General features: G+C 35.4%; 3 protein-coding genes across 3 annotated transcripts; 2 read left to right on the top strand and 1 right to left on the bottom strand.

The window, feature by feature from the left end:
* The first annotated feature begins 2,749 nt into the window (after positions 1-2,749).
* LOC122601415 (extensin-like) lies at positions 2,750-3,418 on the top strand. The gene has a single exon (XM_043774177.1). It carries the CDS (start codon positions 2,750-2,752, stop codon positions 3,416-3,418), a length of 669 nt encoding a protein of 222 aa, XP_043630112.1.
* Positions 3,419-9,628: 6,210 nt separating this feature from the next.
* On the top strand, positions 9,629-11,503 carry LOC122602180 (transcription factor bHLH25-like). The gene is made up of 3 exons (XM_043774898.1): positions 9,629-10,173; positions 10,499-10,867; positions 10,977-11,503. Exons 1-3 carry the CDS (start codon positions 9,643-9,645, stop codon positions 11,049-11,051), a joined length of 975 nt encoding a protein of 324 aa, XP_043630833.1. The 5' UTR covers positions 9,629-9,642; the 3' UTR covers positions 11,052-11,503.
* Positions 11,504-16,398: 4,895 nt separating this feature from the next.
* On the bottom strand, positions 16,399-20,357 carry LOC122599168 (malate dehydrogenase, glyoxysomal). Its single transcript, XM_043771625.1, has 9 exons — positions 20,169-20,357; positions 18,991-19,206; positions 18,173-18,487; positions 18,005-18,094; positions 17,854-17,937; positions 17,412-17,447; positions 17,222-17,311; positions 16,704-16,798; positions 16,399-16,624 (listed from the first exon to the last, which is right to left on the bottom strand). The coding sequence occupies exons 1-9, from the start codon at positions 20,226-20,228 to the stop codon at positions 16,552-16,554; spliced, it is 1,059 nt and encodes a 352-aa protein (XP_043627560.1). The 5' UTR covers positions 20,229-20,357; the 3' UTR covers positions 16,399-16,551.
* Between the last annotated feature and the right edge of the window lie 7,469 nt (positions 20,358-27,826).

Here is a 27,826-nt window from a genome sequence, read left to right as displayed (position 1 = left end):
AAAATAAAATGGGCTATTTTTTTATAATATAGTATAGATTACCGATTAGTTTAAAAAATCAATAACTCAATAATGAGAGTAAAATAAGTTGAAAGTAACGAAATCTATTATTTATAAGTAAACATTGCAAAATGCGTACCATTTTGCAAACACGAAGTCGTCCATGATTAATTATTCATTTCCTCAAAAGGTTAAGTCACTAAATGGACAGTGTATTTTCTCTAATTTACATGGTTGCCCATTGAACTGGATTATTGATGTGTATCACCCACATACTTTTAATTTTTTTACATGGTTGACCATATTTGACCTGATAACGAGTTGTAGTAAGTTAAACTTTTTTTTAAATACCAAAATTCATATATTCATATCTTTCTACGCTTCTCTCTATCCAATATGGGTTAATTTTCAGATTTTCACATTTTCAACAACAAGGTCTTTCACATCTTCAACAAAAACCCAAAATTTAGGTCAACCCAATTCAATTAAACCCAATTAAACAAAACCCACATCTCATTTTCCTTTATGGTGTTTGAATTTACAGAATATTCAGGGATTTATGTGGGATGAAGAGAAGGTATAATGAACTGAAGAAAATACATGACAGTTGCGCTTTCAATGATATCAAGAACATGTGCCACACACACGAGTGTAGCCTTCGTATGGGAGCGTTCCCATTGGGAGTAAATTGGGTTGCACGTGCTACTCTTTTAAGAGGATGGGATTGGGAGGCTGAGATCTCTTACATTATTTTTTTTTAACGGCGAAAGTGAAGTATTATTTATAACTCAAACTAGCAAGAAGCTAGCATAAATATAGATACATAAACAAACAAGAGGATAAACGTAAAACCAATCAAGAAATACATGGCTTACTACACCAACTATCCCAATCTAACTCCACTTTTTTAGCTCTTTTCAGAATCCATAAAAACACCATGGATCTAATCTCTTCAAAGATCATATGAGCTGTAGAAAATACAATATTATGCACCGCATCATTCCTCGATTTTCAGAGGCTCCAGATAGCAATAAGAATAATCGCATTGAGCATTTTCTTCCAATTTTTATTCCCAGCTCAAGAATAATGAAAGGTGTATAAGTCATGGACATGAAAAGCATAAAGCGGGTTTACCTTATACCAAGATCCAATCAAATCTCAAACCTCCATGGCAAAGGGACATGCCGTGAGAATATGATCAAGAGATTCATCAGCAAGATTACACCTAACACAAAATAAACACCTCATTGTAATCCCCCTTTTATTGAGTTGAATTAGAGTCAGAAGTTTGTCCCGATTTGCTCTCCAATTTCTTATATTCACCTTCTTTGGAACCCAATTGTTCCAATAATAGTTGGGATGTGAATTGTGAACAATAGCTGAGTCTAACTTTAGCTTCAAATATGAAATTATGAACTCATTTGCATTTAGATATGGTTGTAAGTCCACATCTCATGGAAAGCATTGATCTAGCTTTAAAAATTGATTTCCATAACCCTCCCTGTTTCTTGTTGACGGGTATATCAAAATCCACAATCAGATTTCCATGTAAAGGGACCATCACACGCCTCCAAAGTTTGTCCAGCTCGTGTTTAAGATGCCACCACCATTTCAATAGTGCCATTTGATTCTCATCTACAAACAAATATATATTACTCAAAACATTGATTGATACTGCCATTTGATTCAAAACATTAGAGGAATACATTTGGTTGGGAATATTTCATGGTCATTTGGTTGGGAAAAATGCATCTGGATTCAAGATCTTCTGTCTTATTTTCTGAAATGAATTTAGTTTGAATCTATTTTTATTGTGTTGTAGTTTCTCTTGAGCAACTCATATAAATCGAGATGAATATAGTCAGAGATCTATTTGCTTGATAACCATACTGAAGGTGACTAGTACGTAGCCTAAGATTTCACATCACTAGTTTACCTGGTATTACATCAAATAAACATTTGGTCAACCATGTAAGAATTAGAAAAGTATGTAATTATTATTAGTCAAGCACATATTATTCGGTCAACTCAACTCAATCAATATGTAACTTATTCTCCTCCCATATAGGAGGAAGCATATGAGGACAGTTTAGTGTAGGTCAATATATATACGTGTAATTGTATCTTGGGTTATCAATGAGAAATATCTACAAATGAACATGGCATCAGAGCCCTCTTCTCTCTGAATACCGCCGCCTCTTATTTTCTTTTGGTTTTTTTTCCTGTTTCTTTCTTTTTCGATTCTACCATGGCAGACCAACAAAACCCACCGCTGGTAAACCCAGAAAACACACCGCTGACAAACCCAGAAAACTCACAATCGGCTGGTGATAGTAATCAACCAAAATCCCTTCACCCGGTTTATTCCTTCACAAATATTCAAAATAAAGTCCGAATACTTGATGGTGATAAGGTGACATACTCTGACTGGGTCAAGCTATTCAAACTTCATGCCATCGGGTATGACGTACTCGACCACATCGATGGTTCAGACCCTCCTAATAACTCACACCCGTCTTACGAGGCGTGGAAAAAGATTAACGCCATTGTCCTTCAATGGATATATGGCACTATCTTCGACTCCTATCTCAAACGTGTCCTCGACATAGATTGCACGGCTTAGCAAGCTTGGGATCGATTGTACGCAGTCTTTCTCAACAACAAAAACGCCCGTGCCGCCACTTTTGAACATGCTTTTACCACCACCACTATGATATCATGTTCTTCCTTGAATGATTACTTTCAGCGAATGAAGGACCTTGCAGAGCAGCTAAATGACGTCGATCATCTGGTAAGCGAATCTCGTCTTGTATTACAAATGGTCACTGGTCTTTCCCAAGAATATGATACCGTAGCCTCCTTTATTATTCAAGCCGACACATCTTGGGATGATGCTAGAGAAATGATTGAGCGTGAACAACGGCGCCAAGCTGCTAGACAAGCCGCTCTCATAGCCCATAATCCACAACCATGCAATCCTACCAATCCACCTTTAAACCCACCTCCGCCACAAACGTACCATCCTGCCCAAACTTATGACACCCGAAACCCAACCCGGGGTAGAGGTCGTGGTCGTAACTCATATCGAGGTCCCGGACGCGGTCGCTATTCTCAATCACCACAATACTATCTCAACAGTTTCCCTGCTCAACATCCGGCCCAGCAGAACCCCTCACCATACGGCCCAAATTCCTATCCGAGTAACACCTGGTGGGCCTCCCCACCACCCTACCCTCATCCGGCCCAAAGCCCTTGGCAGCCCAACTGGTTTCGGCCCACCACTCCCGCCCCACCACAAAAGCCTACTCAACCTCCCACACCACCTCCTGGCTTCGGCCTTACTGCACCTCCTCCACAGTACCCATCTCAAACCGGTTACCCACCAAAACCCAACTGTGGATCTGATGCAGCCAACTGAGCTTGGTGCTGCTCTCTCAGCATTAACTATCAACCAACCCATCCCACAATGGATCATGGATTCTGGGGCTTTTTCTCATATCACATCGCATGAAGGTAAAATCAATTCCCCATCATCTACGTCTATTGATACAAATATTTTAGTTGGTAATGGCCATTTGTTGCCTATTTTAGGGTCGGGTAAGGGCTACCACAAAACAGCTAATACTACCTATCATTTAAATGACATACTTTATGCACCCACAGTTGTCAAAGACTTAATTTCAGTCCGCAAATTTACCCGCGATAATCTTGTATCTGTTGAATTTGACCCTTATGGCTTTACATTGAAGGACCTCAAGACTGGACAACCACTTTCATGCCACGATAGCACCGGTGATCTTTACCCATTTACCCCACCTCGTCAAGTTCTCTTTGCAGCTGCAACCAATAAGTGGCATGATCGTCTAGGACATCCTGGCACACAAGTTTTAAAATTTCTGTCTAGTCGTTTTAATATTCCTTGTAATGAACAATCTTTTGCATTTTGTGACTCTTGCCATTTATCTAACAATAAACGGCTTCCTTTTACTACTTCTAATTCCTTTACTTATGCGCCATTTGACATCATACATTGCGATTTGTGGACATCTCCCGTCCATAGTCATGCATCTTACAAATATTACATGGTTTTACTTGACATTTTTTCTAATTATGTTTGGGTGTATCCACTCAAATTCAAATCTGAAACTTTTCCAACTTTCGTTAAATTCCACAAACACATCCAAACCCAATTTCACAAAAATATTAAAGCTTTTCAATGTGACTTAAGGGGAGAATTTGATAACCACGCGTTTCATTATTTTGCAACATCAAATGGCTTTACTTTCCGTTTCTCATATCCCCAAACCTCCCAACAAAATGGTCATTCAGATGGTATGATACGCCGCCTCAATGATGTCACACGAGCACTCCTCACCCATGCTCACATCCCTCCTACTTTTTGGGTAGAGGCACTACACACCGCTGCTTACCTTCACAACATTCTGCCCGCTACCCGCTTAAACTACAACACTCCCACATTCGCGTTATACCTATGTCATCCCCTCTACGATCACCTATGCATGTTCGGATGAGCTTCTTACCCAAGCCTTTCTGCCACCGAATCCAACAAGTTGAATCCCAGCTCCATCCGATGCATATTTCTTGGCTACCCACCAAATTTTAGAGGTTATCGTTGTCTAGATCCCTCAACTGATAAAGTCCATATTTCTCGCCATGTGGCCTTCGATGAAAACTCCTTTCCATTCTCCAATTTACAACAACCATCCAGTTACAACTTTCTGGATGATGACCAACCATCTCACCATTTGTACCACTTTCCCCCACCTCTTGGACCCAGCACTTCAACAGGCCCACACCCACGCCCAACACACATCTCATCCTCTCTCCGTCTCTACCACCCGTACCAGTCCACAGTCCCATAGCACTAGCCAACCTGTGTCATCTCAGCAGGCACTGAGTCCACCATCACCGCCCCCTTTGAACCTACCACCCCCACCCCTAACCCACAACTCCCATACCATGTCCACTAGGAGCAAAGATGGCATCCATAAACCAAACCCGAAATATAACCTCTCGGCCTCCACACCCGACACCATATCACCCATTCCCACATCCCACATTAAAGCTCTAACTAACCCTAATTGGCAACGGGCTATGCAACTTGAATATGATGCATTAATAGATAATGATACTTGGGAGTTGGTTCCTAGACCTCCTGCACATCCAATTATTAGGTGCATGTGGCTTTTTCGCCACAAATTTAAACAGGATGGTAGTCTTGAACGATACAAAGCGAGACTTGTGGTAAATGGAAAATCTCAAACAGTGGGTATAGATTGTCAGGATACTTTTATCCCGGTAGTAAAACCCGCAACCATTCGCACAGTTTTGTCCATTGCTCTTCATAATGAGTGGCCCATTAATCAGCTTGATGTTAAAAACGCCTTTTTACATGGCAAACTAGAAGAGACAGTTTATATGTACCAGCCACCGGGGTTCAATGATGTTACAAAACCAAATCATGTGTGTCGCCTGCGCAAGTCCTTATATGGCCTCAAACAAGCACCCCGTGCGTGGTTTCAACGGTTTTCTAAATATATTATCTCACATGGTTTCAAAGGCAATGTTTGCGACAACTCCTTGTTTGTTTTTAAACAGGGAAAACACATGGCATATTTATTATTATATGTCGACGATATTATCCTAACTGCCTCGTCAGATGTTCTGCTCAAGAATATCATTAGCCTCTTGTCTAAGGAATTTGCAATGACTGATATGGGCACACTACATCATTTTCTTGGCATCTCTGTCAAGCAAGACACCCAAGGTCTCTTTCTTTCCCAGTCTCAATATGCTCGAGACATCTTGCATCGGGCAAACATGACAGATTGTAAACCTTGCACGACCCCAGATGACACAACCTCCAAACTAAGCGCTGATGATGGTCCATTATTACCAGATGGTTCTCTTTATCGGAGCCTAGCCGAAGCACTTCAATATTTAACATTCACTAGGCCTGATATCTCCTATGCAGTTCAACAAGTCTGTCTATTCATGCATTCTCCTAGAGAACCACACTTTGCATTCTTGAAACGCATTCTTCGGTACATCAAGGGCACATTGGATCATGGTTTGCGCCTCTCTATCTCATCCCCATCATCATTGGTCGCTTATTCAAATGCTGACTGGGGTGGATGCCCCGACTCCCGACGATCTACATCTGGGTATTGTGTGTTTCTTGGGACAACCTCATTTCATGGTCTTCAAAACGACAGCCAACAGTATCTCGCTCAAGTGCCGAAGATGAATATCGCGGTGTCGCAAATGCCGAAGCTGAAACCAGTTGGCTACGCAACCTGCTTCTGGAACTTCAGGTTCCCATAACTTGTGCCACTGTCGTATATTGTGATAATATATCCGCTGTGTACTTGTCTGATAACCCAGTACAACATCAACGCACCAAACACGTAGAACTTGACATTCACTTCGTTCGGGAAAAGGTTCAACTCGGTCAGGTTCGCGTCCTTCATGTTCCAACCTCCTACCAATATGCCGATATCTTCACCAAGGGTCTTTCCAGGCAACTGTTTGAAAGCTTCCGCTCTAGTTTGACCGTCTATACACACTCCCGGTCCAACTAAGGGGGAGTATTGGTCAAGCCCATATTATTCGGTCAACTCAACTCAATCAATATGTAACTTATTCTCCTCCCATATAAGAGGAAGGATAGGAGGACAGTTTAGTGTAGGTCAATATATATACGTGTAATTGTATCTTGGGTTATCAATGAGAAATATATACAAATGAACAATTATATATATTAATAATTCAGTTCAATGAGCAATCATGTAAATGAAAAAAAGTATATTAGTCATTGACTTAAAAGCTGAATAGAAATAGCTTTTAAATTATTTTAATATTAAAATTAATAAACAAAAAGCAATATATAAAATTTTAATTCCTGCAAGAAAAAATATGATGAATACGTGATAAAGAACAAAGAAAACTAATACGGGTATATAAATTAATCAAGAACACCAATCTACTAAATAAATAGTTAAAAACTAAAAGCAATCACAAAATAATATATATAAAAATACGAAATAAATGCGAGTAGAATTTAGAAAAACTAATAAGTGAATCAAAGAATAATAATACCCTACATATCTATATTATCTAATTAAACAAACCACTCTTTTTTTTCTTCTTAAACTTTCTGCCTTTGAAATATCAAAAATATCATTCTCCTTCATTCACTAATTTAAACATCTTTATCTAATATATCTATAATACCCTTAATGAAATAATTTACAGTACAGATTCTCCAACACTTAAAATAACTACAATACCACCTTTAATATCAACTACTTTTACATTCACCACCATCGTCGTCTCATCACCGTTCCCACTGTCGCCCCCACCACCGTCACCACCACTACTTCCGCCATCACTATTCTCACCGTCGTTGCATTGCGCGGACATAAGTATAGTAAGTATAGTAAAGAGTAGGAAAGGATGGAAGTGTTTTTGGACCAAAACTCATTAAGTATTCCGCCAAATTTTGATCCGAAATTATTGATGTAGTGTTATACCAATTTGACCCATAATTTTATTTCATATGGCCCAGACAAGCCCAAATTTTCAGAAAAACAACTCATACTCGCCCAATTTTATGCAAAGGGGTTAACATTGCTGGCTCTAATTAAACGCAAGATCAAAATTTCAAATGTTCAATCATTATTCCCTGAAAAAGAAATTAGAGGTCTTATGAAAAGACATTTTCAGGCTAATAATTATATATCACTTCCACTTTTGATTTTTTTATACATATTTTTCTATACAAAACATGGTTCAAAATGTGTATTTTGAAAGGAACATACAAGTCCTTGGTACTTTGTACTTAGCTTCCCCACCCTGTAAAGAATTATTACCGGGTAAAACTTTTAAGCATGATAACCCATGATTATTGGGAACGAATGAGATTCGAACCCTCGACCTTAGTATTTAATTGGTCTCCCCATGTTACGTACATTGACCATTCTAGTTACTTATTTATGTTCATGTTTTTATTCGTGTTCTCTAACGACAATATATTGTACTGCTACTTCTAAACCACATAAATATTTAAAATACAATTCGGATAGTTAAAAAAACTCCATAATAATTGACTCTAATACATTGACCATTTTAGTGCCACAAAACTAGGTAAGCTGATTAGTAAGAAAGATATAAACATCATATTTAAATATGTAGTTTCTTACATTATAAAAAGGTTGGCTCGATTTCGTAGCTGGTATGGAGTTTGATTTTCTTGTTTAAAGTAATATATATAGAGATGAATAAGACAAAAAGTTCCCGATAAATGTGGAGGACTATTCTCAATATTGAGGCCTTGTGCAAAACAAATATAGAAAAATCTAGCCAGTACACCACTTCTTGATTGTATACTTGAAATAATCTATTTTTTATAACTTCGGTTTTTTTATACGGTAAAGTTAGACACAACGGTATTGCTTCTTTATATATCAATAATTCCAAAGGAATTTTGAGAAACGGCGAGCCTTTTTGTTCACCTCAATATTTAAACTCAAACCATAATAGTCTTTCAATTCCATATATACGAGAACAATAGCCGCGCGTTACGGAGGCTGTGGAGTTTGCGGAGGTGGTGGTGATGTAATGGCGGCGATGGTGGTGGCGGTAACGGGTGGTGGTGGCAAGCGGCGGCAGTGGAGGAGGCGGAGATCGATTGGTGGTGGCGAGGACGAGTAGTGTAGGTTATTGATTTAATTTGGTTTTGATGAAATGTCGAAATTCAAAATATTAAAGACTGCTATTTGCTTTATAATATAGTATAGATATACATCCAGGATGAGCCGTAATAATAGCGTAATTAACCTTAACAGTCTTGTTACTATTGATTCTATAAATTTCAAAGTGACCACAAATGACTCTGCTTATCTACAATTCTACATCTTCAAGACTGATAATTACATTTCTTCTTCTTTTTTTTTTTTTTACAATAATTTTATTAAGAGAACCCAACAAAGATTTGTCATAAACACACAAGATTTAAACGTAAAATGTAATAAAAAGATAAAACTTCTTCTTGCCTCTTGAACCACTAGACAAATAACTCATTCATAGACCGATAACAACTTGAAACATGTTTTTCATGAGTGAATTTCTATAATACAAATAGGGCTATCCCGGGTAGGGTCATCTTGGATTCAGTATTAATTTTCTTGATATAGACATGTAGTTTTTAATTAGTACTTCTTAAAATATTGAACATTTGCATTAATAATGTTCTAAAACCAATTGATCCCATTATATTATAAATTTCCCACCATATTATTTTATAACTCTTTTCTTGTTCAAGTAGCCATGTCCTTCGCATAATGCACATTGCCAACCCCTAGTGATAGAAACATATCTGGCATCTACATGTACATTATATATTATTTATTATTTATATATAAGTTAAATCTTTCTTATGAAACAAAGACATTGAAAAAGATAGTCAAGTTTTGTTCTTAGTAGCAAAAAGGTAAACTAAAAGATCTCTTTAAATATTCTTGTTTTTACTTGGCATTTTCTGACGTTTTTGTACTCATTTAGATATTTCAGGTCTCTTTTTTGGTTGCTTTGATCAGTTTTGTGACTTTGTCAAAGTCAATTATGGAGATTTCAAATTTTAGAGGCTTTTCGGAAATGATAGGAATGGAGGACAACTCTTTTAACTTCCAATGTCCGGTCAACTCGTTTGATGATCAACTCGATTCATTGACAACGTTTGGTGATAGCAAGGAACAGAATCCTATTCATCAAGCTAATGTAAGTGTGTTTGATTATTACAAACCTGTTATGGAATTATCTCCAAGACCAACAAAACAGATCAAAACAAGCAGCTGGAATTCATCTATTACTTCTGATCATTCTTTGATTAGTCCAAATATATCACAACATGGTAATAACCTTATAACGCCTAAAGAAGAAATGACGGTTTCTTCCAAGAACAATCAGGGATTCTTTGCTCATGTCCAGTTTGACAACCAAACAAGTTCTGATTTTAATAAAGGTTACCAAGGTGGTAAAAATAACACAAAAGTTTCACCGGCTCAAGATCACATCATAGCTGAGCGGAAAAGAAGAGAGAAACTAAGCCAGAGGTTCATTGCTCTCTCTGCTCTTGTCCCTGGCCTTAAAAAGGTAATTTTTCTTTGTTTCTTTACAAAAATATGTCTACTAGTTAATATCTTATGTATCAAGTTTGCAATCAAGTCTTCAAGTAGCATATAATCTGGTGCATTAAGTGTTTTCGTTTGGTATAACTGATTGACCAATATCTCAAGCTGGTCGTTTTGTTACAACTGATTATCTGATTTTGATTATTCTGTTTCACATAATCACGTTTTAAATGCAATCAGACAAATTTTTTTTTTTTTTTGAATAAAATGTTATGATCCAACTTTAAGTCATCTAGTCCTCTACTACACCGCATGTTTTCTTATAAAATTTATGACAATACAAACAGATGGACAAGGCTTCTGTTCTTGGAGATGCCATTAAGCACATGAAAACCCTTCAAGATAAAGTCAAGACACTTGAGGAACAGATCAAAAAAAGACCAAATACAGAATCAGTGGTTTTTGTTAAAAGATTTGAGATGTTAACCGAAAGTGGTGACAGTTCTTCATCAAATGATGGACCAGTTCACGAACAGCTTCCTGAAATTGAAGCAAGATTTTTCGGTAACAATGTTCTGATAAGAGTTCACTGTGAGAAAAAGGCCAGTGTTCTTGAAAAGATTCTTAACGAAATAGAGAAGCTTCATTTATCTGTTAGTAATAGCAGTGCCATGACATTTGCCAATCAAGCGCTAGATATAACGGTTATTGCTGAGGTAAAAAGTTCACAATTTTACTGTTAAAGATAGTTGATTATTAACCTTTGATTAAGTATAACTTTAAATTTGTTCAAAATGATTAATACCCATAAAAATCTTGTTGCAGATGGATAAAGAATTTGCAATGACTATAAAGGACCTAATGAAGAATCTACGTTCAGCTCTGAAGCAATTTCTGTGATGATCGTGGGCTCGATATACATTTTTAGTCCTGCCATAAAAACGAACTTGTTTTGTTTTTGAAGTTTCTTTTGTTATGTTAAGCACATTTAGTAACCATGGGCCTGGAGTTTGTTCATCACATTAGAACCATTTTCATGCCTTATAAACCTTGTTTTGCTATGGGGTTCATTTTGCAAAAGGTTTTTTTTTTCCCCAAGTTTTTTCATGGTTGATGTCTTGGCCATGATGAATATCCTTTTGTTGTAAACTATTAACTTTCATGGCTACGAAACTATAGGCATTTTTTTGCAAGTTTTTACAGTTCTTTTTGGGTGAATGGACAAACAGGCTTATGAATCAGCTGAAAGTGTTTGGTGATGAGTGCTTTAGAGATCTCTTAATATCTCTTTTTTCTTTTGTAATTTGTATGTACAATGTTTTATAGCTAGTAATGTAATTACTTCTTGTAATTTTCGTGGAATGATTGATAATCCTTTTTCGTAAGTTGTACCGGAGTGTACATATGTTCTATATATATATTGATGTGTATATGCCAATTCGTTAGACATAGAGCATTTGTACCAAGTTTATGGACAATAACCTCTTCACTTCCTTCATTAATTGTGTCAGCTCAACAACATCACTATTTCTAAAACTGGCACATCCCGCAAATATTACATCTTTCTTTGTCACTGTATTTCACGTTCATACATACAAATACGTATATACACACATATATCCACCAAAACACCCCACCCCCTTCGCTAGTCTCTCATTGAAACCGAAATATATTTGGGACCCCTCTTATAGCTACTACTTAATGTAAACTTATAGTTTATATCTATAAATTTACTAGACCCTAGTTTTTATCACTACTTATGATTATTACAAAATTTGTTTGTATTACATTATATTGCTCATTTATATCAACTTGATTATTTCAAATAATTTAGCAAAATTAATAGATGATTACTAAAAATGTTTATAAACACGATCAGTATAAAATAAATGGGAATGATTAATCTTCCTAATTCGTTAACCTAAAAATCCTTATAATTAATTTGATGGTAGCATGTGGAAATTCAAGGGGGAGATTAAGTAGAACCCACTTGTCACATTCATAAGGTTTTATGAAGATTTTTAGGCTAATTTTTAAAAGGATCCATCATTTTCCTAAAATAAATGTTAAAGATCCTAATAATGACTTGTGTTAACTATAGACTTTTTATAAATTATTTCTTAGATTCATGTTATTTATTTGATAAATAAACGAATGGAACTCGAAGCTACAGAGGGCTCGGACCCGACATGATAAAAGGGGGACGGACGGAGGTGGAAAGACGGAATTCCGAACGCGCCATAGAAGCCTGAGGACGTGGACCAATGAGTGAAAGGCATATGGGAATAGGTTTTGTAGACTTTATATAGACTTTTATCTTAGACTTTGGTTCTCTGTGACCTTTGTAGTAGTTTTGGCCTTGAGTCTCGATAGGCTAAAATCGAGGGGGGAAGCTACTCTAGTGTCTGATGTCCCCAAAAATTTCTTTGTCTGTCGGAGGACATGACCGAGGACTAGGTGTCTAGGTTAGTTAGGAGGCCGTAGGACTAGGAGTTATGTTCTATGTATATATCTTGTCTTGGTTATGAGTTTTCCTACATTTTATACTGTTTAATATGTTCAATATGGTCCATATTGTATATGTATTATCGAACTTGTGCTAAGCCTTGGGCAGGTCGCATATTTGCTACCCTCCAAGGTAGCCGGACTCAGCAGACAGGTATTTTCTCTTATGATCTTCTCGACCGATAGGTATGGTATCTAAACACCTCACTCTTGCCGACTTTTACTTCTGATGGCCGGAGGTCCTTATGGAAGCAGTCTCTCTACCTCTGGGTAAAGGTAAGACTGTCTACAGCTCCCCTCCCTCATACACCGCGCAGGGATTGGGTCCTGTTGTTGTTGTTGTATTTGATAAATAAACGAGTTACATAAATTTGGTGTGGTAAATAGTGTTGCATTAGGTATGGTGCAAATAAGGGTTTGAATAGTGTTCCATCAAAATTTTGCACCATTTTGGTGCTTTGGCTGGAGAAGAATTGTACCAAATTTTGCACCAGCACCACTGTGACGATTTGGTTCATAGATTGGAGATGGCTTAAACAAATCGATAAACATAATCTTTAGGGCTATTATTAATTTGTTTAGACAATGCATAGTTTGAGGATATTGTAATATTCAAGATACAATATTTTTTTATACATGATAACAAGTTAAATATAATCTTAATCTCCGAATTATGTTAATTTTTAATATTTTTTTGCATTTTGCTTATTTTAAAGATGTTTTTTAAGATGAACTATAAAATTCAAAGTCCTCACCATGTTGATAGCCTATCAGCAAAAGACAAGCACATTAAAACATGTTTTCAGAATTACAAATCCAATTACTTGTATTTTTTAACCATAATGTTGTGTATATTTCTTATAACTTTTGATAAAGTATGTGATTTATGAGAGATGGGAGCATTATATGTCACATGTTGTTTTTTGAACATATCTTAAAAGACTAAAATAACTAAGTCCGACTTTTCGCATTTTAATATGTTGATCTTCAATATCTTATCAGATAAATATAAATACAAGTATCTTTAATATTAATATTAATATCTTTAATAAATGTTAGAGATCCCGGCAAATCCTCTAGGTCAATGGTTTGAGGGGATGAGTTGATGAAATGATTCTTTAGGTGTGTGTCAGTGTGTAGATATTTAAACATAAAGAAATTGTGGTTCCAACTAACATGTATTATTGCCTTAATTATGATATCGTACTCTCATTTTAAAAGAGAACATAAAATGCCCATAAGCTTTTGATCTAGCGGGTACAAAGAAAAAATAGTAAAATTTTACGGTTTACCTTTCTAGAGATTCTCGGTTTAAACCGAACAATGACATTTAACTACTAACTTGGAGAAAACTAACTACTAACAATTTGTCATGGTTTTCTTGATATTATTTATTAATGGCAGTTATGCATTAAAGTAAAGTTTGTGAACGGTTTCACCAATGATCATCTATAAACCATTTGAACTTGGCTTAGATAAAAGCTATTCGTAAACCGACATAGGTTTGACTTAAAAATCAATTGGTAAATCATTTTAATTTGATTAACATAGGCGATGCCCGGGTTAGAATGACGACAGTTACAACTCCTTGGATCACCGACCCTAGCGTAAATATCCATTATCGGGTATAGCTTTGTGTTTGTAAACTAGCTCATCAAAGCTGGTCTAGGGTGCAATTTTCCGGCTTTCCTAAGAAAGTATTGGTGAAGGCACCTACAATAGGAAGCCATTCGATATATAAAGTATCAGCATAATCAGTGGTGGATACAGGATTTAGTGTTAGTGGGGAAAAAAAACTAACTTGATACTTGATGAGGTCTTTGCAATTCGCAAGCCCTCTTTGAGAATCAAAAGCGCTCCTTGTGATTTTATAGAAACTTTAAAAAAATTGAGTATTTTGATGCATTCAGGATGATTTTTGGTTACCTAGATTATTTTTCTAGGCAATATGCTTGCTAATTGTAACACCCAACAACTAAAACGTTAATTTCCACTTTACAATTATAACTAATAGATCATTTTTATACCCGAGTTTACATAATTATAAGCTAAGTTAGGATTTTGTGATTATATAAATCAGAGTCTGTACAAAATCAAAGTTGGACAATAGAGAATTAGAGATGTGAGATGTGAGCCTGAGCAACAGCAAAAAAGCATAAGACGATTAGATATTTCGATTGCTTTTAATGTTTAATCATCCCATGTGTTCCATTGTGTATCCGAATTATTTATTTGTTGTTCAATCTTTATGTACCAAACATGTTGTTGAGGGCATTGAATATTTAAGCTGAGGGCACACTTAACAATTGTTGGGCTTTGTGAGAAAATTTAGACTAGCAAAATATAGTCTTGGACCAGCCCATAGAGGGCATTACCCCCACTCAATCTCACGCCCCTGAGCATAATGCCAGTGATTTAGGAAAGTAATCTTAGAAGATGGAGCTGTTGTAACAGTCAAGGGTGACAAATCAGTCATCTTACTCGGACCTATCGGATCTATCGAATTTGACCTTCCTTTGACAAAAACCCAAATTGGTTTCGCTTCGAGTTTCCCGAAACATGCTTCTTGATTTCCTGAAACATGTCTCACTTACCCTGCACCATCACCTTCTTCCAACAAAGTCAAGCTCAATTGGTCGGCTATGGGTCAGATAAATTATGACCCATTCTGTTCTATTAATGGGTCAAAAACATACTGGTTTAGGAAAGCTACTCTTTTCAAATTTGGGCCGTAGAGCCAGTGAGGAGGGTTCTTTTAGGCTTATCAGCCTGGATATTTTTAAAGATATGGTTCCAAGCCGAGAAGTCAACAAAAATCCGGCCAGAGTGCCCAGGCTACCAAGTGGAGTACAAAGCCCGAGATCATAAGGACACATTTCAAGGTATTGGTTAGTTTGGATGGTTAAAAGATTGTGACCGGGAGAGCAGTACAGGTTGATCCGGTTAGGGTGAAGGACACTATGGCTCCGAATTGCATTAGTAGCAATAATTCATCAACAGTGGCCTATAGTCCTCCACCCCTACTGAGCCGTTTACATTGTAAAGTCTTAAGATGTTAATTTGTGAGGTCTGTACAAGTGTAAAGATGGATCCCTCTTGTTCTCCTTTTATGAGCCTCTGCTAGATCGATTTCCTATAATATAGTAAGATGGTCTTGTTTATTAGAGAATCTTCTCTATCAATCTGATTGGTGAATTTCCTCTTTGCAACTTAATATTGGTTTTAAGGGTACTACATACATGGTGTAAGAACATAGATGCAATGGGTTCATTTCTCTGTTTTGTCTATCATCCAGCAGGACAAATGATAACTCAAATAGGTGAAACTATTAGAGATGAAACGGGTTGGGTGGATCCAAAGACTTTGTTCCAACCTTTTTCAATGATTAATTAGTGTGTCAAATATAAGTTAAATAACCGAATCCTTTCAAGAATTATTACAAGTGTTCCGAATTAAATCGTTTATGAAGTTTTATGCATTAAATATATACTTTATACGACATTTTGCCCAAGACCTATTCGCGACTAAATTAGGCAGACATTACCACTTATTTTCACTCGTCTATACCATTCTTTTTCACTATTTGTTCACAGGTCACTGCGTTTGTTCCTTCATACACTTATTATGTAAGACCGGAGTCATTATGCATCTTTTCAGTACGTTTTTAGTTGATTGATTAAGCCTTTTGTAGTAAAATTTACACAGGGATATAACAAACCTTTAGATACAACATCCAAGATCATGGGTGTAAAAAGATTAACATGGTATATATGAAGTATCCTGATACATCTATTATAAGTAAAACTTGATAGGTACATTACCCGGAACATGAAGTAATAAACAAAGCCATGATAAGCGAATCAACACTTGTGTACCAACTCAACCTTGCAGCCCTTCATTTTCTAATGAAAGTAACTCCTTTCTCGATGCTAGTTGCCAACTCTTTTTTGGCTTCCTCCAATCCCGCCCTGTTTATGTCACAAAATAATTAAAGATAAATTCTTACTTTCAACTAGAATTTAAAGAGAAGGTAACTGTGAGTCTTACCTTTCATACTCATTCAAAGGTCCAAGTTGAAATATTTCTTCCGCACCACCACGGCCTAACCTAACTTGAGTTGCAAAGAAGGGGAGTTCTGTGACCTGTTAACCAACATTGTACAAACACATCATCAATCCTCATGCTGAGAAAACAGAAATATAGATACTAGGTGGCAGTATCTCTTCGGGTAATGGACCATTTTCTAGTACAGGGCTAAACAGGCGCATGCCGAGTTGACTTGCAAAAACATTATCACGTTAACTTGGTTTTAATACATAATTGAAGTTTTCGGAACTATTAAAGAAAAAAAGATATTAAAATATTGATCTCTACTAGAAATGATTTTTCTTAGGATGTATATATTACAATATATAAAAAAGTAAATAACCATTGACCCATTTTACTTTTAGCTAACTTTTTGATCCCTTTGACCTGGTTGGGAAAATTATACAGCCTGAATCAACCCATTCATAAATAAATGGGACGAAACTGCAGACTTTAACATCTGTATAGTGGATTTATACCTGAGAATCTACATAAGCACACTCAACAATGCCGGCATCTCCTCTTAAGCCACGAAGACAGCAATCTGCAAATTTAACTGCTGCATATGCCTGTATGCAGTCAACAGATCTTCAATTTACTTTAAGAGGGCCAAGAACTTAGTCTCGTATGAACTTCATGAGAAGATGAAATAAGAATTATATGGCTTACCATTGATAGTGTTGCGGATCCAGCACCAGCTTTTGCCTAAAATTGTTATCGTAATTAATAGACATATCAGTATATCAATGAAAGAAGTAGAGGCAGAAGGTTCGACCCATTCCCTATGAATGGGCTCTAACAGGTAAGTTTATAATTATAAGCTTCAAATGAAATGAGTTGAACTGGTCAAAAGGCCCGATGTGCATATAATGCATAAAACCTTTTAAATTATTTAATTAAAAATTAGATAATTTTTCACCAAGTAATCTTACTCTAAAGATATTCGGCACAGAAACTAGTAAATACCATTTTATGTACAAGTTTTGGCCAAAAGGTGTTTCAGGCCATCCCAACCAGACCAGATTTGAACATTACAGAAAATATATCTGTTGTCACAGGCTACCCAAACCACCGATTTTTCCAATTACAAATAAAACCAAATCTACTTTACCTGAACAACTTCAGTTCCACCATCTTGAATGCGCTTTGTTAAGTATTCAGTTTCTTCTTTTGTGAAGGAGCAAGGAGGTTTGACCTGCAAAGTTAATTTAATGTGAGCATAAGGTACAAAACTTTGAGTCTGCGTTAAGCTCTTCCTTTACCTGTGAAAGAAGGGGTAGAATTGTAACTCCAGCATGTCCTCCCACCACCGGGACACTAACATCTCTTGGATCAAGTCCTAGAACTTCAGCCTGAAAAAGTAAATGATTTAAATCTCCAACCCTTACACAAAGAGCATCGGTTCTAAAAGAGAACAGCTGATTGCATACCACAAAAGTGTTGGCTCTAACAACATCAAGCATGGTGACTCCAAGCAGCCGTTTGGGGTCATAAGTGCCAGCTTTCTTGAAAACTTCTGCAGCAATTGGGACAGTAGAGTTCACAGGATTGCTAATCAAGTTGACAATTGCATTTGGGCAAGATCTTGCTATTCCTTCACAGAGGGTTTTAACAATTCCAGCATTGATCTTGAAAAGATCGTCTCTTGTCATTCCAGGCTTTCTTGGAACACCAGCAGGTATAATCACAAGATCCATCCCTGTAAGTGCAGCATCAAGCTGTGGTTGCCCAAGAAAACCCCTCACCTGGCAATGGAACAATAGTTACACATTAATACAAATTTTGTATTAATGTCACCATACCATAACTAATGACTAACTAAAGGTGGCCATCCGACCCACCTACTTTGCAAACTTTATGACTAGCCTTAAATATAATCCTTTTAGTTTTACTGGGCAAGCAACATAAGCTTTGAAGACCGTAACTTTTCTTGAAGTGGTCTTGAAGGAAGTCAGGAACTATACATTATATATGATTTACGTTTCTTCAATGCATGAAACTGCAACTTTTCCCATGAAAAATTTGAAGTTTTGAGTTCTTAGAAAGTTTCCAACTCAAAATGAGAAATATTCGTAATTATCACTACAGATAAAGTGATGGCATTGATCTAGGTCTGCACTATTCCAATTTAGTTTGTATCAAAGGTACGACCATAGTCACAGGAAACCCCCACGATTTTCGTACGGTACGCCAGTACGAAAATAGGCATTTTTATAGGCTGAAGAGTGTTATTGAAAGAGAAAGTTACCACAGCGCCAGTGTCCATGTGGCTAATATCAGCTGTGACACCAGGGGAATTAACAACATCATACAGATGAAGAACCGAGACCAGTGGATTCATCTTCATTAGCATAGCTAGAGGTTGACCGATCCCTCCAGCAGCACCCAATATAGCTACTTTGAAACCAGGTGAACCACCCTTTGCTCTGCAATTATCCCGCTCCAATACTGACCCTCCCTCCATCTTACATGACATGATTCAACAATAAAATAAATAAGATCATGAAGTTTCAGGGAAAAAAAATGTATACATTTTTCTGTTCAAACATTCAACAAAAGTACATAACAGATATGTTGACGTCACATACTTGAACTCGCAATCTAATGATCATAAGTCATCCAAAATAAATACTTTAGCTACCATACGTGTTTATAATCATCAAAAATGGTTAGTTTTCTCAATCCTTCACTTATCTCTCTATGTATTAAGATCAAACCTATTTTTTAAATGTAAAACCATAGACTAGTTAATAAAGTGCAAACTTCATCCAAATTAAGCATTACCTATTGCAAAGATTCAATTTTAATACACAAATTATAAAGCGAACACCATCAAAGTGGTCAAAATCACGAAAATAAAGAAACATTAATGTAAAGATTTTAATCAATCACAACGACGGTTTATAGACATCTAATAACCTTCGACTTTGAAATACCGCTCCCTAAATGCAAAACAACAAGAAGCCTCTTGATCAAAATACTAGTAGTATTTTAGGTAGCCCAACAACCAAGACGTTCGTGCAAGGTTAACGTAACGTGTAAATACTTGTCATTTTCAAAAAAATCAAAAAAACAAAACTACATTTTGACCAAAATTAAGCACCACTCTATACTAAAGATTATTATTCGAATCGAATTCAGAAATATGCAATAGCCCAACATCATCATCATCTAACACCCCAAAAACCACTTTGATCATCTAACACCCCATTAACACAGTGTGGGTCCCACTTACGAATGTTGTACAGTAAAAGATTATGAATAAATACATATAATAAATAACAAAATCTATTAAAAAAAAAAAAAAAAAAAAAAAAAAAAAAAAAAAGCACATAACACCATATTCATATAAAGAAATCAAATTGGGATATAACATAAATATATATAACTCAAAAATATTTACTTTATAAGAAAAAAAAAATAAACCTTGGCATTTGAAGGATGGAGATGAGCTGCAATTCTTGCTATCCTTTGATTGGCTTCCATATTCAACTGCCAAAGTTTTCAACTTTTTTCCAATTTATTTTGTATTTTTATTTATTTGAGTGTGTTTCTTGTTGATCAAGAGAGAAATGAATAAATGGGGTTTTAACAGGAAAAGGGTATGGCAGAAAAAGATAAAAGTATGGATAAATATGTATATAATAATTTAAATTTTATTTGGTGCCAAATTAATTGTAGTTGAGAATAAATAAAATTTGTGGGAAATAAACCCTTATCACTATATCTATAGGTTTTGTGGCTCTGTGTGAAGATGTAGCCACTGATTTTGTTTTCTTTTGAATTTTGATTCAAAACCCAGATTCTAATTTAGGTTGGAAATGTTATTATTTTCGATAACTTTATTTTATTTTACTTTTAACCGTAAATTTACTTTACTTACAAGTAAAATAAGTTACCTTAACTGTACTTCTCATTATAGCTCATTGATTGAGCACCAGCTTTACATGCTAGGATTTTATCTCAATTAAATATCATGTTTCGAGCGATTTAGTTGGTAGTTTCTCCTCCTAGTGAAAGGACTCTCTAGCGCGGACCCAGTTAAAACGTGTAAGCTAGATTCTCTGTTTCGAACAAATGATTCACATCTTTAAAAAATAAAAATAAATATAAAGTTACCTTAAAATTCACTCCAAAGATAAAATCTTTAACAAATACTCCGTAAGTAAATTCTACAATGAGAACAATTTCAATTAATATGTACTTATCACTAAAAACCCAAGTTTCATCTTTTCAAAAGGAAAAGGAAAAGGAAAGAGTTTAAAAGTATTATTATTTACATGTAACCAATAATTTAGCTCTAAAACTTCAAACTAAGAGTCCTAATTTAACGGATATAGATCTTTTAAAGTTAAAATCCAACTTTATTGGTATAATTGGTATCTTGACCATTAGATTAAAATCAAAGGACGAGATTTACAAATCATATTTAAATTTTGACCTTTGATTTTAATCCAAATGACAAGATGTACACAATATCTAAGGTTGGTCACCGGAATGTTTAAAAAAAACAAAGTATGCAATGCATTCGTTGTTAATTACTTGTGGCCTATTTGCGTAATTGTTTTTCACATTATCACGAGGCCACGAGCCCACACCGTGGCGTTGTTTAAGACTCGTGGTCAGCGGCCTTGTGGTGAGTAGCTCGTAACACGAACAACGAAAAAATCAAGTTTTTTATTTTTGGCATTATATAGTAAGTTAAAACATACATACATACTTGGTGTTATATTAATGGCATATTGAGGGTGTTAATGGCATATTGAGGGTGTTATACATACATACTTACTTACTAGTGGTTGAAAAGTGATTAGGAAGATTGATCTCTTGTGACGCTAAAATATGATGCTGACAAGTGCTGATTGTAGACTTGTAGTTGGTGGAAAACACATTGCTAATACGATTATCTAACTGAAAGCCGTTAAAAATTTTTAGGGGTTGATCTAATGTGACGTTGATATGATGTTGACAACGATTAAAGTTATCTGACTGAATGTCATTATAATATTCATTTTTTATTGCTGTAAAATGTTGAAACTCGCCAAAATTTTCATTGTTGTTGCAGTAAAAACAACTCGCAAACGATATCATGTGTAGTTACTTTTGAGCACTACGAGTTATATTTCTTCGTAGACCTTTAAAGTCAATCCTTTGCATTTAAATATAAATCAAACAAGAGAAAACACTCAAACAGTTGTACCATATTATGTTGAAACCAGGTTAATATGAATGTTTGATGTGTGAAATCGAGTAATAAAATTTATAAAACACGAACTACTAGAAAACTGATTACAACACACTTACAGACAGTGAACCCGTTCGTATGCAGTATAGTAAACCGGTAAATCCGAGATCGAACACAAGGACTTTGTAAGCAATTGTTCAAATAAAGTAATTCAGATTAAAAAGAGGTTTTTTATGGCCGAGTTGCCACGTTGCAAAAGTTAGTAATCCCGTATGATTAATCGCAAGAAAGAGAATTTTGATTTTATGACAAAAGAGATTAAAAAGTCATCCGTCTTGACCTCGCTCAACAACATGTTCGGATTGCACATTAATGAAGTTCAAATTCAATTTTAGTTGATAAAGATAATCGTGAGAAAACAAAGACACAAACTGGTACCACCAACGTTTGTAAAATTATTTAAATCGCCTAATTAATTAGTTCTCTTGTAAAAGCTGGTACCACCAACGCTTAAAACAATTTCCCTAACCAACTAGTTTGTTTGACTATAAAACTAACAATTGTACCTATGTGAAGATAACGTGGTACCACCAACCGTTACACAACACGTTGACAAAATAACTCCTTTTATTAAATGACATTCACTATCATACCATGAACTAGTGATAATTGTTTATAGACAAACAGTTAATAGAAAATCACATACTATTCAACTAGTATCATTAACGAAGAACACATATGCCACCAATATCACATAATAATTAATAAGGAGTTAAATCATCAAGATCTCGATACAACGATAATTAAAATCAACTTTGAATTATTAAATTAGTGCAATCCTACATATTGTATCACTCCATCAGGACGCTTCGTAAATGAATTCGAAGGAAACAATAAGGTTTCACACTTTTGTCGAACACCTGTGTCTGCTCAAAACCCTTTCTACGAATTTTTAATTGCCAAGCGCCTAGAATAATTAATATTGAGGAGCTTAAAACTATATATAGTTGATGATCCTAACGTAACCGACCTCACAAACATAAGGGCTACGGCCCCTTTTTGATTCTTCTTTTTGGGCTGCTGCTCCATCAAGACACAAGGAAAGGAATGGGCTTCGGCCCATATGGTTTCTTTCTTCCTGGGCTACACCTTTCTGCTGGGCTCTAGTCCACGATATACCACCACCATTTTTTCTTTTTGCTGTAGCCCACGTGAACTACAATCTCTTGTGTGCGGCTGTACAAATCTTCTAATTAAAATATGTGTGTTACACATAAATTGATATGAATCACATTTTTAGTCTTCATTTTCAATCTTCATAATTAATCTTTATTAGCTTATTTTCAGTATATTTTATCTTGTAGACCTGTAATTCAATAAAAATATGTGTTAAGTATAAAAGTCTATAAAATAAATATAATTTTAACGTAAAAGAGATGATATCGCGTAAAATAAATATGTGTAAAATAGGCGATATCAATGTTACTGGCCATTTATCCTTCCTGATATGATAATTAACGATAACTTAAACCTAGTAAATAAATGAAGGGCGAATTTACTTTTAAAGATATATTATAGAGTTTTCCATTAGGTGATTAGAACTACGAAGACTAACGGTACACACATTGAACACCAAAAGGGTTAAAAGTGTAAATACTTTCATTATAAACAGAGAGTTGTTAACTCTAATTAGAGACTAATCTCACTTTTATCTCTTAAAATCGTGTGTGTTTCTTATTTCATTTTGGCATAACTTTAGCCGATTTCATACCCCATTTAACTACAATCATTTTGTTTTGGAAAGCCCGGAATCAATAATAACTATGTTTAATTCTCTTAAGGTTCCATCATCACTGGAATCGAATTATGTTTATTTTAACATATTATTAGCCAATCAAAAACCAAAACTTACTCATGAAAATACAAGCACCATTTTGAATGAGCTCGCATACTTAATTTAGTAAAAAAAATAATAATAATAATATAAGGTACATCTCAGTTAGACATAAAGAGTGCATGTTATTGTGGCACTTTACTAGATTAAGTCATAACTAAAAAGTCCTAATTGTAGATATATAATAATGCCATTTTACTTTACTAGTCTAGTCTAGTATCTGCGCGTTGCAGTATTTACAACATGCGAAATCTCTAGACAGCATCGTTCTCGTTGGCAATTCTATATAAATTTATTGAAATCGAGCTACATTTCTATGTTGTGTTTTGGTCTAGTCGTAGTTTAGTAGATAGATTCAAATTATGATAAACAATGTGAAATTGTGTCTAACTAAATAAATAAATGGTGGTAAACCGATAAGAACCATAAATAAAAAAAATTAATAAGTATTACTAGTATTTATTATTATAAAAGCAAATATTAATACACACCATAATTGGTGTAATTTCAATAATTTGTTGTAACTTTAAACTTTGATTATGTAATTTCTTAGCACCTTGCTAAGAAATAATGTTCATTTTTGCCGTTAAAAAAAAAATGTGTCATATAAATGAGCAGCTTTTAACCCCTTTCATACTACTTTTCAATGTCAACATATCAGCTATATTCCCTGCAGTTCAAAAGACACATGAAAGGTAATGTATTTAGTTATAAGATCATCCAAAATCATTACACAGCTTGACAAATTCTGAATATAAACCATGTGTGAGAGCTAACAAACCAAAATTGCAATAAAGTTTGGCTACTAATCTTAAACCATGTTAGACGTCCATTAGAGTAAATTACAGCTAAATAGTGTTGGGATATATAACTATTATCAAATCAAATCACAAAGCACGAAACGGAAGACAAGATCTATGTAGTCTAATTAATTAACCAAAGTATAGAATGTGTATCTTAAATTGGAGAGAATTAAGTAAGAAAACTTAATAAGAAGGTTTGAATTAAACCTCTCTACGATTGCACTCACAACGTTGGAATGTATGTATGCTAGTACTTGATCACGAACCGAACAACCCTTTGTTCCTAGCTTTGATTTTCGACCCAAACAAAAACCCAAAACCCTTTTTCTTTTGTTGATGTCGACCGAACCAAGAGAGAGAGATATAAGAGATTTTTAGGGTTTTAGAAAACCTAATGAATTGTGTGTAGAAAAAACAATTAGATTAGGCCTCTAGCTATTTATAGACTTAGGAAACTTGATGACCAAGTTTAGGGTTTGTGAAACCCTCTCCTAGCCCAATTTCCACCAGCCCCTCTCGGAACATTCTAAAGGGCCTCCTAATTGTTTCCTAATTCCAACTCTTCTTCGTTAAGTCCATTAGTTAAGTACCGTTAACTATTAACTCTTTTAACGGACCTCCGTTAGTACTTTGTGATCAAATTAATTAATAAATTACATTTAATATATTAATTAATTTATAGTTACATTCACGTTGAGGTGTGACCCCGTAGGCTTAAATACTTTTCGGACATACGTTCATTTTACGTGATCATATTCTAACAGCTCCCACTTGAGCTCGTAACGAATGAAGGTAATAACATTGGTTAGCGTCTAGCTACACGCCAATGCTCCCGAAAACATTTAAGTATAGTTTTAAACGGTTAAGTCATTTATTATCCCTTTGTTCTGATACCTTTGTTAAATATGAATATGGATCAAGGTCATTTCATAATTTAACGATTATGTTTCTCATTCTATAACTAATTAATGATTACCAAATAAAATCGAGAACCATCTAGATTTATTTGGGCACGGCCATACAAACATCTTAATTAGTCAAATGAGGGCGCCAATGGTATCATGCTTCAACTTTTAAATTGAAGGAACAAATCCTATATTGACTACGCGTGTCAGTCATCATACTTCACGACACTTTCTGAAAATAGCCCTTTATGTACCCCCTTATTCAGGTGAGTTAGAACTACATCTAGTAAGTGCAATTTATACATGCTGACCTACTTGCATCTCAAGTCAAAGGATCAATAAAAGTAACCATTTACGAATTTCACTTAATGACGACGATCCATAAAGCGATAATTCGTTAGTGGGGTAGTCCGATATGCATCCGCTATGAATATCATGTGAGTTTGGTGGGAACCATCCATTACATATTCCAAGAATATAACCAATCACTCACATTTGTCTTAGTTTAATTATATTCCCATATAAAAATATTAAATAAAATATTCAAGGATTAAACATGCAAATATAGGACACAATTCAATATTAAATGAAATCAAACATATTAAGTATTTTATTTCATTATAGAAAATATAAATTGTTTAACATCCCTTATCCAAATATCGAAACAACAGATTTACATGAAATAACTAGCTAATTTAAGTCCTATTCCCTCGGCATGCCTTTCAAGCTTGGGCCTAGACAAAGCTTTTGTGAAAGGATCAGCTAAGTTAAAATCTGTGTGAACTTTGAGTAATTTGATTTCACCTAGTTCGATCTGCTCACGAACATAGTGATATCATCTAGCATAATGTCTGGCACCTTTCTGAACTTTGGGTTCGTTGGCAATGATTAATGTACCAGTATTATCACAATACATATCAATGGGTAAGTCATTTGAGGGGATCACGTCAAGCCTGCTAATGAACTTCCTTATCCAGACTGCTTCCATTACGGCTTCTGAGGCGGCAATGTACTCAGACTCTGTTGTAGACACGACAACTGTGGTTTCTAGCTCATAGCATTCCACCGTTCCTTCATTTAAATAATGAAGACATATCCCAACTGATATTTTGAATAATATTTATCAGTCTGAAATCCAACATCACAAGTTCTATTTGAATTTTTTTGATCGGGATTTCAACCATACACCAAGAATAATTCTTTAGTAGCACACATATACTTAAGATTATTCTTTACAACAATTCAATTATCCTCTACAGGATTTTCCTGATAGTGGCTAACTATATTTTGTGCGAACGCAATATCAGGTCTAGTGCATCTTATCCCATACATAATAGATCCTACAGCCGAAGCATAAAGGATTTTTCGCATACGCTCCACCTCATTAGGTGTAGAAGCAGTGTTCTTGCTACATAAATTAAGTCTTTCTAGCATGGGAACGAAACCACGCTTAGAATTCTTAATCTTGAATCGCTTCAAGATCTTATCAATATAAGCACTTTGACTTAATCTAAACAACCGCTGTAATCTATCTCGGTAGATCTTGACTCAAAGAATAAATGCCGCTTCTCCTAAATCTTTTATGGCAAAACACTTTCCAAGATGGGATTTTACATCTTGCAACATTGGAATGTGTTTTCCTATGATCAATGTGTCATCGACATATAAGATAAGGAAAGTAACATTAACTCCCACTAGCTTTGCGATATACACATGGCTCATCGGGATTTTGAATAAAACCAAACTTTTTTATTTCTTCATCAAACCATTTATTCCGACTTCTTGATGCTTGCTTTAGTCCAGAAATGGACCTTTGAAGCTTGCATACTTTGTTGGGATGTTTTGGATCAATAAAACCTTCCGGTTGATCCATATAGACTTCTTCATCTAAGTAACCATTTAAGAAGGCAGTCTTAACATCCATTTGCCATATCTCAAAGTCATAGTACGCTGCTATAGCTAAGAGAATCCTAATAGCTCTAATGTCCGTGACTGGAGAAAAGGTTTCATCATAATCAACACCGAAACATTGAGTATAACCTTTTGCCACGAGACGAGCTTTATAGGTGTGTACATTTCCATCCATGTCCGTCTTCTTCTTGAAGATCCACTTACACCCAACAGTTTGAGCATTTTGTGGAAGATCAACCAAGCTCCAGACTTGATTGTCTTTCATGGATTTCATTTCCACCTTCGTAGCTTCAAGCCATTTGTCAGATTTCGGATCTGATAATGCAGCTTTGAAATTCGGAGGCTCATCGAGATCTCCAACAACGTCTTCTTCTACCATCAGACAT

This window comes from Erigeron canadensis, chromosome 5 (assembly GCF_010389155.1).
Source record: "Erigeron canadensis isolate Cc75 chromosome 5, C_canadensis_v1, whole genome shotgun sequence".
Classification (NCBI taxonomy): Eukaryota; Viridiplantae; Streptophyta; class Magnoliopsida; order Asterales; family Asteraceae; genus Erigeron; species Erigeron canadensis.
This window is presented reverse-complemented; position numbering and strand designations above follow the sequence as displayed.

What these genes read in the sequence shown, in the direction of transcription:
- LOC122601415 (XM_043774177.1), top strand. Translation starts at nt 2,750, where the DNA reads ATGAAGGACCTTGCAGAGCAGCTAAATGACGTCGATCATCTGGTAAGC.
- LOC122599168 (XM_043771625.1), bottom strand. Translation starts at nt 20,228, where the DNA reads ATGGAAGCCAATCAAAGGATAGCAAGAATTGCAGCTCATCTCCATCCT. An exon ending in TTAGAGCCAACACTTTTGTG is followed by an intron (nt 18,095 to 18,172) that starts GTATGCAATCAG and finishes TTACTTTTTCAG; the next exon opens with GCTGAAGTTCTAGGACTTGA. An exon ending in GTGGAACTGAAGTTGTTCAG is followed by an intron (nt 17,448 to 17,853) that starts GTAAAGTAGATT and finishes TAACAATTTTAG; the next exon opens with GCAAAAGCTGGTGCTGGATC.
- LOC122602180 (XM_043774898.1), top strand. Translation starts at nt 9,643, where the DNA reads ATGGAGATTTCAAATTTTAGAGGCTTTTCGGAAATGATAGGAATGGAG. An exon ending in TTGTCCCTGGCCTTAAAAAG is followed by an intron (nt 10,174 to 10,498) that starts GTAATTTTTCTT and finishes CAATACAAACAG; the next exon opens with ATGGACAAGGCTTCTGTTCT. An exon ending in ATATAACGGTTATTGCTGAG is followed by an intron (nt 10,868 to 10,976) that starts GTAAAAAGTTCA and finishes ATCTTGTTGCAG; the next exon opens with ATGGATAAAGAATTTGCAAT.